General features: G+C 40.5%; 1 protein-coding gene across 3 annotated transcripts; it reads left to right on the top strand.

The window, feature by feature from the left end:
• The first annotated feature begins 515 nt into the window (after positions 1–515).
• Positions 516–14,595, top strand: LOC311431184 (uncharacterized protein). Of its 3 annotated transcripts, XM_084508480.1 has the most exons (8): positions 527–541; positions 1,389–1,417; positions 2,278–2,346; positions 4,583–4,736; positions 6,392–6,552; positions 7,625–7,828; positions 8,250–8,431; positions 8,694–14,595. In XM_084508480.1, the coding sequence occupies exons 3-8, from the start codon at positions 2,286–2,288 to the stop codon at positions 14,247–14,249; spliced, it is 6,318 nt and encodes a 2,105-aa protein (XP_084364606.1). In that variant the 5' UTR covers positions 527–541; positions 1,389–1,417; positions 2,278–2,285; the 3' UTR covers positions 14,250–14,595. The 3 variants fall into 3 exon arrangements, with proteins under 3 accessions (XP_084364605.1, XP_084364606.1, XP_084364607.1); XM_084508479.1 differs by lacking the exon at positions 1,389–1,417 and having other exon boundaries at positions 516–541; XM_084508481.1 differs by lacking the exons at positions 527–541; positions 1,389–1,417 and adding an exon at positions 2,154–2,172.
• The last annotated feature ends 1,643 nt before the right edge of the window (positions 14,596–16,238 follow it).

Genomic DNA, 16,238 nt, shown 5'->3' with positions numbered 1-16,238 from the left:
TGTCTTTTGACAAGGTTTTTTATACTTGCATATTTAAACACTATTGCTCTGCAACAGTAGCATCATACATGACACACAACTTTTAATAGTTTATGCTTAGTTTTCACAGTTGGTGCCTCCAGGAAACAAACAGGGCTTCAAATAGTTGTTCAGATTTGTTGAAATAAATAACAAACCAACTTGACATGTTATGTTAAAGACAGAGTCTTTTAAAACATGTTCTTACAACCCCTTTGGGCAATCTCATGGCAAGGGTAGTATCTGCAATTATGTAAGTATCAGTAATTATGTAAGATAAGACAGACTTTCCTTTTATCCTAGTATAAAACCTGATTTCATCAAGAATGTACTACCCCAAAGGTAAGAGTTTTGAACTTTAGTCTGAGCTACTGATTAATGATAATGACTCTTTTTTTTTCCTTTAAAAGGCAGTCACATTTCCACATTTTAGCATGGATTTGAATATGAAACCTCCCAGAACCCTATATAAAGGACTTCCAAGGACTCACCCGGTTAGTACACCCTACTGGGATGATATAAGGTAAGAATTAAATATCTCACTGGATAATTCTATAGATGCCAAAGACATATTTTGTCTTAAAATCAGAATGCCCTTATTTTTCTATTATATTCTATTTAGGTGCTAACTTAAAAAATGCTTCAAAGCACCTTCGTGGTAAGAGTATCTATGCTGAGTTTTGCAGATTCAGGTTGGCAGTGAAATTAAAATATGAAATAGAAATAACGTAGAAGTCAATAGATCACAAGTAGAAATTAAACGGATTTTAATTACAAATTAAATAAACATTAAAGTATGAAATAGCAATGGAATAGAAATTGAAATACAAAATAGAAATTAAAGAAGAAATTGATAGAAATAGAAACTAAAATCTGAGTCTAGTGTGGGAAAAAAGATCCTAAGTCACAAATATGTTTACGTGTTTGTATGATCGTATTTCTTTCTGACTTCTTGGAATGGATCTCCATTCTTCTAGATGAAGATGAATTTGAAAGAGCCAGAAGAAAACAACTTTCATGGCATTCAGGAATTATTGTTGTTAAAATAGAACTTACACCTATAAAACCATATCCTAGTCTTTTTATTTTTACTAGGTGGCCCTCTAACTCTGTCTCGGCAATGTGAATTAAATTTTTCAAAGTATGATTCTGAACAGTGGTTTTTAATTTCACATTTCAAGACTAACCCTCTAGAAATCATAGCTATGGATGATCTCTAGGGCTGTAAATCAGCCTCATCCCTGCTTCACTGCAGTCAGTAACGCCGAAGGGCCCTTTAGGACCTACCGTGGTATCACTGAGATAAGATTCTTATAATTCCCAAACATTGCTAAAAATCCTTTTCAATGTTTCCCTTCTTCCCTTTGTAGGATGAATTAAGTCCAGCAAGAGCTTTAAGGTAGGCATCTTAGTGAGTTCTAATTAATTACATCGTTCTGATTTTTATCTCCCAACTTCATTTACCAGAATTAAACAAAAAAAAAAAACACCAACAGCTTTAAAGTCTATGCTGAAATATTTCTTTTGATGTGTAATGTCCTTTTCTTTGCCATTGAATTTGTTGAAAAATATCACGTTTTCATTTTGTATTTCTTCCCAACAATAAGCTTTCTCTTTGAAGCCAGAAATGAGATGAAAGGGAAGTTATTGTGTGGCAGTAGTGGTGCTACTTGGAGACTGCTCATTATTGTCAAAACAGCAATCTCATAGCTGTTGGTGGCTTTGAGCGTGGTCTGTGGGGGTTAACCTCTGAAAACAGAGAAGGGTGATTTAGACACCTGTTGCCTGTTTAGCTTGTCTGATTTTAACCAATAACTTGCAGAGTCTGCTTGGGGACTCTATTTTCTGAAAAGGATGGAGATGATAGAGCTGAAAGTGTGCCTTGGTCAATGCGTATTTCCCTACTGTTCCCAAAGTATGAAGCAGGGCTGATCAGAGAAAAGGCTCAAGAGCAGATTATCTGGTGATGGGAATAGCAGAGGTTAAACAGTAAAAAGGGAGTGTCTGTGAATAAGGAAGTCTGGGGAATTGGTCTGGGATTTTCCTCTAAATGTGACAGAAACATACCCTGCAGGTCTGGTCACCTTTGGAGAGTGTCCTTTCTCATCACAGCCAAAGGCAGATCACTCAAGATTAATCTACCTTTGAACAAGTGTATGTGCTTGTGGGAAATTCACCCTTTAAACTAATATTTATCTAATGAGAAATGTATAATGTGTAATGATTGATCTCATTGACGTTTATACCTGTATTGTGCAGCCCAGAGAATGGAGATGGAGACTGGAGGCGAAATTGCTATTGTGGGAATAGCATGCAACTTTCCTGGAGGTAAGTTTTGGGTAAATACAAAGCAGGATGCTGAATGAACATTGAAAAGCACCGTCACTTATTAAAGTTGAGGAATTCATGTAAAAGAACATGTGTATGTAAAAGAATATATGTCTCCCTTACTTTTGTAGAATTCATTGCTTTGCTACTTGTAGGATCTTTTTAAAAGGTCACGCTGTGGTGAGAATCAGTTGGTTTGAATTTGTCCACTGAGGGCGAGACCTGCAGTTCTGGCTGTGGGCAGGGCATTGAGCTACGTATGTGAAACTCATGCAGACAGACTGGGTGTGTCAAGGGTGATTTGAGGTTTCTGCATTCTGAGATTAGATGGTTGGAGATATTTAGATAGCTGTGAGAGCTCTCTAGGTTCTTCTGCTGCTCTGAAGCTGTCAGTACTCTAGTAAAGCTCTATAAAATCTGTAGCAGCAGTCTCCTACTGCAGCATTAAATGCTAATTTGGTTCAAGCCATTTTTGGTCCAGACATCCCAGTAAAGAGCCTCTCTTCAGATACACTGTTCTTAGTTACGTCTCCATGCAATAAATGCAACGTGTCCTGATCCTGCATTGCACATCTTCAGAGCTTTTTTAATGAACCTGCCTCAAAAGAAGTTGAGTGACGGGAACTCTTAAATTACTCCATGTGTAACTAATGCCCTTGGCTGTCTATGATGATGGACTAACCAGGGATGATTAACTTTAGGTGGGATTGCTGTCATGTAGGCATTGTTACTGTTATCCCAGTCTCCAGCCCGTGTTGGCCCACATCAGAGCTCCCTTGGTCAGCATGCCAGAGGTTAGCACCACCATGGCACAGGTCAGCCACAGGGAAGTGGAAGCTGGGAGGAGGGTAAATGTGGGACACAGTGTGGATGCTATGACAGCTGGTTTCAGGGCTAAGAGGAAAGCATAGACATAGCCTCAGTGCCCATAGTTGGAATTCTGGATTTCAACCACAGAATCATAGAATCATTTAGGTCAGAAAAGACCTTCATGATCATCAAATCCAACTATCAACATGACCTACCAAGTCCCATCACTTAACAGTGTCCCCTAGTGTCATGTCTACACGTCTCTTAAATGCTTCCAGGGATGGGAACTGCTTCCCTGGGCAGCCCATTCCAATGTTTGACCACCCTCTCTGTGAAGAAAGTCTTCCTAATATCCAAACTAAACTTCCCCTGGAACAATGTGAGATTGTTCCCTTGTGTTCTATCACTTGTCACCTGAGGAACGAGACTGACACCTTCCTCGCTGAAACCTCATTTCATTTGACCATCTGGAGTCACTGCTGGCTCACTGCCAACTGGATTAAACTCCATTCACTGATTCTTTGATGGCCAACTTGCTAGAGATATTTTACGTGTTTGGAAAAACGTCTTAAAACTTCTTGAGTTTTACAAAAGTTAAAAATTTTGTGGGGTAACTTTACATTTAAGCATGAAGTGAAAGGATCAGTCATTCCTTTCCATCCTTCTGTCACCAAAGAATACTCATTTCTTTATCTGTGGTGTTTCTTCTTCAGTAAATTAGATATATACATGGGAGTTCCATGTAACATTCTGTCGTGGTTTAACCCGGCTGGCAGCTAAACACCACGCAGCCGTTCGCTCACCCTCCCCCCTCCCTCTCTGGGACGGGGGAGAGAAATGGAAAGTGAAGCCCGTGAGTTGAGATAAAGACAGTTTAATAAGACAGGAAAATAATAATAACAAAATAATAATAACAATAATAACAATAATGTTACAATGGTGATAATAGGAAAGTAATAATAATATGTACAAACAAGTGATGCACAATGCAATTGCTCACCACCCGCTGACCGATGCCCAGCCTAACCCCGAGCAGTCCGGCCCCCTCCCCCCGGCTAGCCACCCCTATATATTGTTTAGCATGACGTCAGATGGTATGGAATACCCCTTTGGCTAGTTTGGGTCACCTGTCCTGGGTCTGTCCCCTCCCAGCTCTTACTGCACCCCCAGCCTGCCTGTTGGCAGGACAGAGCAAAAGGCTGAGATGTCCTTGGCTTGGTATAAGCACTGCTCTGCAACAATTAAAACATTGGGGTGTTATCAACACTCTTCTCATCCTAAGCCAAAACACAGCATTCCACCAGCTACTAGGAAGAAAATTAATTCTGTTCTAACTAAAACCAGGACACATTCCGTGTATGTTTCTACATATACATGGAGAAAGGGAGCACATAATTTAATCTTCTTTGAAATATTTGTCCAACAGGTGAAGGAATTGACAATTTCTGGAAAGTCCTGGAGGAAGGCATAAACTGCACAGTAGAAATACCCCCAGAGAGGTTTGACACCAAAGAGTGGTATGATCCAGACAGTAACAAGCCAGGAAAAGCATGCACAACACGCGCTGCTCTTCTCAATGAGTAAGTCTGCTACTGTGCTGTGGCACAGACTTTTTCTGTAACGAGGCTAATGCGTCCAGCCTTTCGGAGAGTACAAGCCACAGGGAGACCTTACAAATTGGACCTAGGAACAGGTTTTCTTTTATGACAGGTTTTCTCACATGACAAACTTGCAGTTATCAATTTGCAGGAGCTCCTGTTATATGACATTTATGAGCACATTTATTCACAGGCCACATAGGATCTTTGGTTGCATAATCCAGCTTGTAAATTCATCATGTCTTGAGATGCCACCTGTCACACAGCGAATGTGAGCTATATGAACTGGCTGGTGAATCTTGTCTGGCTCCAGATTGAAGGTTGGCCAGCTCTGCCGGACCTTAGGACCTAATCCTGTCCTGGCTTTAATTTAAATGAAGCTGTGAGATTTTAGAGACAAAAAAAGAAAGTCTGCTTGCTAGATGGTCAAGAAAGGGATTTTATGCTTGATTGGAGTGTTACACTTGCTTGTAAACCTGAACTATTCATAATTTAATAATAATCCTGCTTTTACTTAGTCTCATACTGTTACGTATTCAAAAATAAACTTTTTTTTTTTATTCACTCCTTTTATTTGAGTCAGTCCTTTATCATACTGGGGGTTTATGTATACATAAATACCAGGTAAAGATCCTAGTGTACAGAGAAGACATGGAGAAGGAACCTGCAGTATGTATCCCTTTAGTTGTGCCCTGATGTCTCATGTGAAATTATATCAGAGATATGAGCACAGCTGTATGAGGGATGTTGCTAGTGCTAAGAATATCAAGCTACAGTCAGATCAGCATAAGTGTCTTTAGTTTTAAATCCACATTTCCTGAAAATCCTCATGCCTTTTTTCCAATTAGAAGCTGACATGCACAGAAGTAATCTTATTGGCTCCTGAGAATAACATTTAACAGTTTTACACTTAGCAAAACATAACAGTTTTGTTTTGTAAGACCCAGAATTACTTAAGAAAATAGTCTCATATTAGATATTTAATTTTCCTCTGAAATCAAGAAAAGACAGAAGGCCATATGAATGTGATCGTAGGATACAACATTGAGTCTGGCTTTGGTTGTTTGAAAGTGTGGGCTTATGGCCCCCCCACATAAACACATAAAATATTTTACATTTATTTTACATTTCTTATTAGAGGGGTATGGGCATCTCTTGGAAGCATCTGAGCTGGTCCCATATCTATTGGTTTTAAACTAGAAAGCCATTGGTCAACATTGCCTTTATATAACTTAGAAGACAATAGCTATTTAAAATTTGTTGCCTATGATGACATTGCAGAAGAGTCTTACTCTGCAAATTTTCATTATTTTCATTATTTTCATTATTTTCATAATGAAGGAGCCCTATCAGTACAAGGGGGATAGTTCACCAGTGTGAATAAGAATTTTGAGGGGTGGCCTTAGAACTCTGAAATGTGGAATAGTTGATAAAAGTATGTATCTTGTGGCAGGAAATAAAGCATCCTTGGCCTATAATCTTTTCCTTCTGAATTTCACAAATAGGAACTGTGGTTTCAACATCACTTAGGTCTTTGCTTTTCATGACATTACAAAAAATGCGTACTTTGGATCTAGAAATAAATGCATGTTGTATACATATTGTACCATTTTCTAAGAGATTTCTATTTTTAACAGATTTAATACATTTGACAACCACCTGTTTGGAATTAATAACATGGAAGCTGAAGCGATGGATCCGCAACAGAAGTTACTGTTAGAATGCACATACAAAGCACTGGAGGATGCAGGAGTCCCTGTAGAAGCCATCAGTGGCACCAAAACAAGTGTTTTTATTGGTAAGAACATTTCACGGTGAATAATGTCCATTTTAACCTCATAAAGAATGGAATGCCCCTTTGTAAAATTTATATGTATCTCTGGCATTGGAGAACTTAAGGCTACAGTACTATGACACAACTGGTTATTTTTGGTGGAGAAAGTGTATTAGGCTAATCTAGAAGATCATCATATAATTAATGGATGTGCTCTTAGGTGTCTGTGTCTGTGTTAGTGTCTTGCAGCACTGAAGTTGATGCAGGAAAAAGTTAAACTGTCCACCTAGACCAACCCTTGCCAGGACTGATACTCTCAACTCAGACCGATGACACCTTCATGTTTTGCAGTATAACGGTGGTTAAGGTGTTGTAGAGGTTAAGATCCTGTGAAACCAGCAGAAATTCTCATGTAAATAGTAGCATGCTACCAAGGTGCACTTGTCCAACTGCCGATTGTGTCAAGAAGCTAGCCCATTTTTGCTGGTGTAAATGTGTGTCTGTTTTGAGATGAATTTTCTGGGATAATTAGGCTGATGAAACTATAGAGACAAACTCTTTAGATTGCCTCTTAGTCTCGGACATGCTCTCCTTACACAGTACACCTATTTTGAATAAACATACTGCATTTTCCACACATGCCTATAGACTTGAGATCCCCTGTACTCCAAGCATGTGTGTTCCAGAGAGAGGAAATGACTTCTTTCAGAGGCACAGGCCTTGTTCTTTTCTCTTACTGCTTTGCTTAGTGGATCACAGCAAGTGAAACCAATCTTGCTTAAACTGAGATACAAGGGTCTGAACAGGCTACACACACCTTAACTGTCTCATACAATGAGCTAAGGAAGCAGAACAGACCTGTCATTTTTCCAGGTAGAAAAAAATCAATTGTTAGGTATATTTGTGTAAGCTGTGTCCAGTGGAAATTGCTGGAAGTCTGGCCTTTGTTTTGAGTAGAAGCAAAATATCACCACAGCAGTCCTAATGCTGTGTAGGTTAATACGGAAACAGAAAAACAAAATCATTGTCAAGCTCAGAGCTGTACATCCCTTTTGTTTGCTCAGGTTAATGTGACGCATATTTGATATTTTTATAGGTCTTATGAATCGAGACTATGAAATCATAACAAGCAGATCATCAGATGAAATAAATCATTATGCTGGTACAGGAACAGCAATGAGCATAGCTGCTAACCGGGTGTCCTACACGTTTAATCTGACCGGACCATCACTGACAATTGACACTGCTTGCTCATCGTTTCTTTTTGCTCTACACTATGCCTTGCGAGCGATTAAATCAGGTAATGGGATTGAAGAGATGGTAGGCAAAGAAACTAGGATTGATACTTCATATTTTAAAATTGCTTCAGTGAATTAATAAAACTTTCTGCAGATTCATCTTCACTGATAGAGAACTAAAAGGTTCTAGTGCCTCAGAAATATCCACCGTACCTGTAGAAGAAAACCTATAAGGAATAGTGTTACTTTCTTAACCATATCCTGATGTAGTTTTAGAGATCTGTATTGGGTACTTTTTCAATGATGTACCTCAGTGAAAGATTCCAATCCTGAAAATTAAAATACCTCAAAGAATTGTTAATATTATTAATAGAGTCTGTCTATAATAACAGTCTTTTTAATCCATTAACTTAAAGATAATTAAAATGTTTCTGTCTATCATCTTGGAAGTCTCAACCTGACTATGTTTCTGCTTTATTCCAGGAGATTGTGAAGCAGCTATTTGTGGTGGTGTAAACTGCATAATAGAGCCCTGTACCTTTGTATCTCTCAGTAAAGCAAAAATGATCTCTCCAGAGGGAATAAGTAAACCCTTCTCTAAAAAGGCAGATGGCTATGGAAGGGGAGAAGGCTGCGGTGTTGTTTTCCTCAAACCACTGAAAAAGGTAAGATTGTGAAGCAGCCTAAAAGAAGACTGGTTGCTTACTTGAATTTTGTATTTCCCAGTCTAATAATTACTCTAGAAAAAGGCTTTTCCAAGTCAAGCTTAATATTAATATTAACAAAACATTTATGCACTTCCCCTAGCATGGGAAAGACATCACAAATTTAAAAGTTAGTATTCCTGTCTGTCTGTTCTTGATTCTTTTGTCCTATACAGAAAAAGCATGTGATTATTAAAGGTAATTTTCTCTTCCTGTGAAACAGGCAATGGAAGACTTCAGCAAAATCTGGGGTGTTATAAATATCAGTGCAGTAAATCAGAATGGTAGGTCTATAACTCCAATCACAAGGCCATCTCAAATAGAGCAAGAGAACTTACTGCGCAGCATTTATGAAACTCATGTCAACCCCTCCATTGTGCAGTATATTGAAGCACACGGTACAGGAACTGCTGCTGGAGACCCTACTGAAGCTGCAAGCCTAGGTAGTGTCATTTGTAAAAACAGATCTTCACAAGTTCCCACTCTGAAAATTGGTTCAGTGAAAGGAAATATTGGCCACACAGAATCAGCTGCTGGAGCAGCAGGGTTAATCAAAGTGCTTCTGATGATGCATCACGGAAAGATTGTTCCATCTTTGCATTACTCAGAGGAGATGAGCAGCATTGATACAGAGAAGTTAAACCTTGCAGTTCCCACAACTGTTGAGCCCTGGGAAGAGTCCGGTGAGTATGGAAGGGTAGCTGGCATCAACTGCTTTGGATTTGGAGGAACCAATGCCCACGTTGTAGTCAGGCAGGTTAAGCAGCCAGAGCCTCTTCCTGCCTTTAAGAGGCCACTGGAATTAGTTCTGCTGTCTGCAGCATCTACCAAGTCCCTTCAGATGACAATGGCCGATACAGCTGACCAGCTGAGCACGAGAAACTCCATAACTCTCCCAAGCCTGGCCTATACGTCTGCCTGCAGAAGAAGCCATGCCAACTACAGGTACCGAAAAGCATTTGTCACAAACTCTCTCCAACACTTGCAGCAAGAGGTTATGTCAGCAAGAAGCACTGAATTTGCCATGTCAAAGGTGGAGCCACAGCTGGTGTTTGTGTTCTGCGGCAATGGTGTAACACTGAAGGAGTTCAGTGAGGCAATGCTGAGCTCAGAGCCAGTGTTCAGAGACAAGTGTAAGGAAATAGAAGCGCTCTTTCAGAAACACGCCCCCATCAGCCTCCTGCCAGGAAAATGCCGCAGCTCGAAGGAGTTATTGAATCCAGAACTCTCCCAGCCCATGCTTTTTGCCCTGCAGGTTGCCTTAGCTTCCCTTCTGAAGTACTGGGGCATTAAGCCAGTTGCTGCTGTTGGCCACTCAGTGGGGGAAATTGCAGCAGCGCATTTTGCTGGGTACCTTTCCCTGGCAGATGCTGTGAAAGTGATTTATCACCGGAGCAGGCTGCAGGCAAAGACTCCCAGTGGCAGGATGTTGGTGGTTGGAAACATCCCTGTTCAAGAGATAGCTGAATGTCTGCATCCCTATTCAGGAAAGGTGTGCATTGCAGCTTTCAACAGCCCAGTTACGTGCACCTTGTCTGGAAATCCGGACGATGTGGATGCGGTCCAGAAAGTTTTAGCTCAAACATTCAGCCAAAGAAACATCTTTCTTCATGTTTTAAATGTCCCAGCTGCCTACCACAGCCCCAGCATGGATATGATACTTGGGGAGTTGGAAGAGACCATACAGCCTTTAGAAAAGCAGAAGGGGGAAATTGAAGTAATTTCAACGCTGACTGGGATGGCTGCTTCTGCAAATGACTTCATTCAGGGCAAATTCTGGGCCCGGCATACTCGCGAGCCTGTTGCTTTCACTCAAGCCATAGAAACTGCAGCTAGAGACAGGGAAAATGTGGTGTTTGTGGAAATAAGCCCTCACCGAGCATTGCAGCGAAGCATAAAAGAAACTCTAGGGAAAGCCACTCCTGTGTTCTCTTCTTTGCAGTCTGATGTGGAGTATCAGACACTCTTTAGCCTGGTAGGAAATCTGTTTGAACTGGGGTATAATCCCAACTGGCAGCACTTTTATAATGGCTATCAAAGTGTTCCAGTGGCCATTCCACGGTACCAATTTGATCGTAAAAAATTCACCTCTCCAGCTACCCGTCCACAAGCAAACCAAAGAAGTGTCAGCTCCAGTCATCCTTTGATTTATGACATGAACAGTGACAACACAGAATTTGGCTGCCTGCTCTCTCAGGACACGACATCCTACTTATACGAGCATAAGAACAACGGTGTGGCTTTAGTCCCTGGTGCTTTTTATGTAGAGCTTGGTCTGTCCTGTGTGATGAGCAGCTCAAGACCTAAAGTGCCTCTGAGTACTTGCCAGTTGAGTATCAGCTTTTCAGCACCGTGTGTTCTCACACAGAATTCCCAAGTCTTGAATATCAAGCTGAGTCCAGATAACGTAGTGACAGCCTTTGAGATCCTCTCGTCCTCCAATGCAGTTTATGCTTCAGGCCAAGTTACAAAAATGTCTGATGCTGTTGTGGAAGAAAGCAGCATCTCCTTCCAAGACGTCTATCAGAGATGCAGTTCAGTGATTAGCACAGAGGAGGTTTATGAAGCACTGTCTCAGGTTGGCTTTCAGTACGGCTCCATATTCAGGCAGCTCAGCGATGTGCATTATTGCCAAGAACTAAAGGAAGCTATAACAAGCATAAAGGTGAACAAGGAGACTGTCCAAGAGATGTACAGCTACTGTATTCATCCAGTGCTGCTAGACTGTTTTCTGCAGATGACTGCTGTCATGACCTCAAAGACGTTCCAGTCCAGAGCAGGCTTTCCATCAGGGATAGGCAGCCTGGTGGTGCTCCGACCGCTGGAGGAAGAAATGATGATTTATATGAGAACAAGTAAATCCATTGGGAACTGCTTAGAGGTCTGCGGATGCTTCATGGACAAACACGGTTCCGTTTTGGCCGAACTCAAACGTGTTGCCATCACTTTCATGAAGCAAGCATCTTCCAGGGACAACGAGTTCATGTTTGAAAACAAGTGGGTAGAAGTCTCTTCTTCACAGGTGATCGGACATCTAGGTGCAACGCCCAGAGTCCTAGTGTTTGCTGACAAACTGGGGATAGCTGAACAGCTCAAAAAATATTTGCATCCTAATTCCGGATATGTTATGTATGAGGACTGGGAAGCCCTCTTGGAAGTCCACAGAGAGAATAAAATGAAAGCAGAGGTCAAGGATTATGATGAAATTCTGTTCTTGTGGGGAATTCAAAAGTTAAATGAAGAGTTCCCAAGCAAAATGGTAGACCAACTGGCAAAGTGTTGTGAAGCCTATCGCCAAGTTATTGTGGCATTAAGAGAGAAAAGATCCCGCTGTTCAATCAGAGTTATCAGCTACAGAACGACAGAAAGAAATGTAGACCACATGAACTGTGCGTTTGCGCTCTATGGCATGACCAGAACTTGTATTGTTGAAGTTCCAGAAATTACATTTCAGCTAATTGACCTCAGCTCTTCCAGCTCCCTGGACATCTCAGCGTTATCAGACATTCTTATCAAATACAGAGGTGAGGAATACCCAGAAGTTTACATCAGCCAAGGGAGAATTTATGTGACTGAAGTCAGGCGCACATCGTTTGTAGATTCAGATTACAGCCAACCTGTAAGATCTCTCCATAATTCAGAAACGTTCACTTTGTACACTGCTGATCCGTACACAGCGAAAGACTTGTCTGCTGAGTTATCCACCAGCACTGCTACTCAGCTTGAAAAACAGAGCATTGAAATTCAAGTGGATAAAGTGTGTCTCCACTCAGAAGATTATTTTCCTATTAGCGTTTCTAGTCGGAACTTTGGTAATACACTGTACTGGAATTCCCAAGCAATAGACAAACACAGACTTTTAGCTCTTGATTTCAGTGGCACTGTAACAGCAATAGGTGTTGATGTGAAGAAAGTTAAAGTTGGAGATCACGTGGTTTCATGTTATCCAGCTGCTGCATCATCCAGAATTCAGATTCCAGGAACAGTTTGCTTCAATGTAAAGAAATTTCCTTGCTTTCAGAATGTTCCTTGTGTGTCATACTTTATAATTGCATGGGAAATCTTAAGTCAGAGGTTACCCAAGGGGAAACATGGCAGAATTTTGGGTATTATTTCGAAGGAGCCATCGTCAGTTTTGTGCCAAGTTCTTTCTGCAGCAGCAGAAGAGATGGGCTGGAAAGTAGTATTTGCAAGGCCATCTCCCAGTGAGTTCCAGTATATAAATTCATGTCATGCCCTTGTTGTTCTTCCTCCAGTACACAGACTGTCTCATCAGGATTTGGCCCACATGAACTTTCTTAAAGATGTGGTGGTAGTATGTGGCAATCAACAGTCTGAATGTATTCAGAATGTCAGTGGATTTGATCATGAAAATATCAGCTTTCATATCCTCACACTTAGCAGCATTTTCCAGAAAGCATCTCTAAAGGAATTGCGAAAGACTATGCATGCGTGGCTCAGTTCAATAGATATGAAACGGTTTAAATCTCTGCCAGCTTCTGTTTTTCAACAAAATGAGAACTTTGAGAGTGTGCACTCTCTGGCGTCATATTTTACATGCAAATCTGTCCCACTTGCTGTACTGAGAAGGCAGAGGAATATCAGCATGGTTTCAGATATACCGGTGTACGAACCCCAGAAGAAGATATTTAAGCAGAATGCTGTTTATGTAGTAGCAGGGGGTCTCACTGGACTTGGCTTTGAAACTGTGAAATTTATTGCCAAGAATGGAGGAGGGTGTATTGCAATACTTTCCAGGAAAAATCCAAGTAATGAGAAGCAAGAAGAGATGAAGGCTTTGCAGCAGCAGTATGAAGGGAGCAAAATAGTGTTTGTGCAGTGTGATATTACTTCAACCAATGAAGTTGAGAAAGCTTTCCAGTCCATTGTAAAACTATTTGTAGGCAGTCCAATCAAAGGTGTCTTTCAAAGTGCTGTGGTTTTACACGATGGCCGGCTTGAAGTTCTGAAGCTGGCTGACTTTCAGAAAGTTCTGAGCCCAAAAGTGGCAGGGACCGTAAATCTTCACTGGGCTACCAAAGGCCATGAGCTTGACTACTTTGTGTGCTACTCCTCTGTTACTTCCTTTCTGGGAAATTCCACGCAGGCAAACTATGCAGCTGCAAACTCTTTCCTAGATGTCTTCTGCCTCTACAGGAGGAACTGTGGGCTTTCAGGCCAATCCATTAACTGGGGTGCTTTGAACCTCGGCATATTGTTCAATCAAGACCAGATTCAGAACATTCTGGCATCCAAGGGCATAGACGTCCTCCAAGTGCATGAAATTCATGAGTATCTCAGGAAGAGCTTACTTACAAATAACCCACAGCAAGCTGTTGTCAAGTTCAATTTTCAAACTTTATTTAATCATGTTTTTTCTCGGATTTTGTCACTCAACAATCGCTTCAAGTCACTTAAGTCAGAAGAATTCAGGAACAAGCCGGAAATATCTGAGAAAACTCAAGACCAAGGTCCTGCTTTAGTCAAGTCTGAAGACTATATTACCTCACTGGTGGGTGAGCTCACTGGATTGACCCCAGATGAACTAACCATGAATACACTTCTTTCATCATTAGGCATAGACTCTATGTTAGCTTTGACAATTCAGAACCGCGTCTTTCAAGAAAGAAAGGTGGACATACCTCTCCTGAAACTGCTTGATCCTCACACCACTCTGTCAAGTTTAGTAGTAGTTTTAGGAGATGCAACCAACGCAGATGAGATTGTTGAGATAAAAGGGTCTGCAGATGATGGAGGAGAACATGGGAGCTGGCTATAGGAATCTTGTCATGCAGGAATGCCCACTGAAGAATTGTGTAGTTTTCAACATAACTGGACCCTTTGTAGTATCTCAGAATATGTTATTGCAAAGACAAGGTAGAACATCTGGTTATGCTGAATGTATTCCTCTGCGTTGACCTAGAAAACCCTACACTGGTTTCTTCTGCTGTTGCACTATAGATTTATTACTTCCAGTCAACAGCATGACTTGTTCTTTTCAATATCTTTTACCTTTGTTTTCAGTATTTTTAACTGGAAGTAGGTAAACTAATACGTACACAGTTATTTGGTAATTTTGTATATGAAAGGCACATTGCATATTTTTAACCATATTAAAATCTTGATGAAAATGATGAATTCACCATTCTAACTGATGAATGTGTGAGGAATGTTTTAACAATTCGCGTCCATAAAAAACAATTCTGTTTGAATCCTGTCTGCCTCTGGGTCCTGCACTGGCAATTTAATTCTTGAACCACAGATGCAGTGTGTCCCAGTCTCCCCCTCATTCTAGTCAATTTATCACGTCTTCAGAAAACACTCCTTAAATTTATGAACCTGTTTGCTTTTGTTATTCCGGACTTCTCTTTCTAACAGTTACAGCCTTTTTCTCCTGTCTTCTTCGAGATTAACTTAACACTGCTATAGATGTGTCTGTGAATGTCTGGGGAAGAATGTTTTAATTACTCGTGAAGCGTCAAATAAGAAAGCTGTTTGTGTTTGATGTCTGGGAGTTTCAGAACAACTGATAACAACTAGTGACTGTTATGGGATACTATGTGGATCTTTGGTATCTGGTTAGGGGGGGCAAGAGATTAAGAGGAAGGAAAAAGAAGCTGAAGGACAGCTGGGAGACAAGACCTGCAGAGAATGTTCTATAAACTTGGCATGGTGCCAAGTAAGTACAAAGGGGGAGAGGAAGACTATGAGCCTTCAGCATGAAAGACCCCTAGAGACCCCCAGAAGAGACCCCAGAGGAGACTGCGCATGCTCCAGTAGGAGGGACTGGACCCCTGAAGTTAATTATAATAATCTATTTTTTTAGAAGTAGTAATTAATATGTATTAGTCTAGGAGCATAAAAATCAGCTGATTGATGTAACTGGTGTGCGTCCTGGTGGAGCGGAGACTCCCGGTGCACCCAGTGCTGTTTGCTTACCTCTATTCCTTTATATTCTTTTAATAAATCCTATGTTTTTATTTAGTCCTAATTTGAATCCTGAGCCATTTATAACAAATGTCTATGTAAAGTAACATTGTATTATCACAATTCTTTGTCATCATTATAGTTTTAATGTATGATACTTTTTTTGATGATTATTAAATATGTATAAACTGAACATATTTAAAACACTCTTTTAGATGTGAATTTAAAAGGTTTCTTTCAAAAAAAAAATCCTTTATATTTTCCTTATATTGTGTCTGCAAAAATGTTAACAAAAATGTCAGTACAATAACCATTTTTGTTAAGCCTCTTTCATGAAAGACCAAAAAATAAACAAGAATAGTCCAAAAATTCATAAAGCAAAACTTCAAGTGTACCTCTGTCCTATTTTATTTTTTGTCCTTCCCCACTCTCCAAGTTTAGATGTTCCTAGTCATATAGCAGCTGCCCTTACTTTACACCAAAAAGAAAATATCAACTTTTCCCCAAAGATGCTGGAGCAAGCATTTTCTGTAATCTATTAAAATGAGGACAGGGTCCTTGTGTTGTTTCTCTATGTTATACCTAATTACCATTCCTCTCTCAGGTGTTCCTGGCAGTTCCAGCCATTTTCCCCAGTGCATGAAGCATTCAGTTGTACCCTAACACAGGGACAGCACAGCACCTGGCTGGAAAGGAAGGGGACCTCTGAAATAACAGAACCAAGGCATGGTTTGCTTGCTTCATTAAGGAGCGCTGACTTCACCTAGAGGGACAACACATCAGGATCAAATGGTTGGGGAGGAATAGCCTTTATTCATAGCATCATTAAAGAACGTGGCTG

Source organism: Aythya ferina (assembly GCF_964211825.1).
Source record: "Aythya ferina genome assembly, chromosome: 2".
Taxonomy (NCBI): domain Eukaryota; kingdom Metazoa; phylum Chordata; class Aves; order Anseriformes; family Anatidae; genus Aythya; species Aythya ferina.
This window is presented reverse-complemented; position numbering and strand designations above follow the sequence as displayed.

Excerpts from the sequence above, each read along its gene's own strand:
- LOC311431184 (XM_084508479.1), top strand. The coding sequence starts at position 2,286 with ATGGAGATGGAGACTGGAGGCGAAATTGCTATTGTGGGAATAGCATGC. Across the intron at positions 2,347-4,582 it reads AGCATGCAACTTTCCTGGAG|GTGAAGGAATTGACAATTTC; the intron begins GTAAGTTTTGGG and ends TTTGTCCAACAG. Across the intron at positions 4,737-6,391 it reads CGCGCTGCTCTTCTCAATGA|ATTTAATACATTTGACAACC; the intron begins GTAAGTCTGCTA and ends TATTTTTAACAG.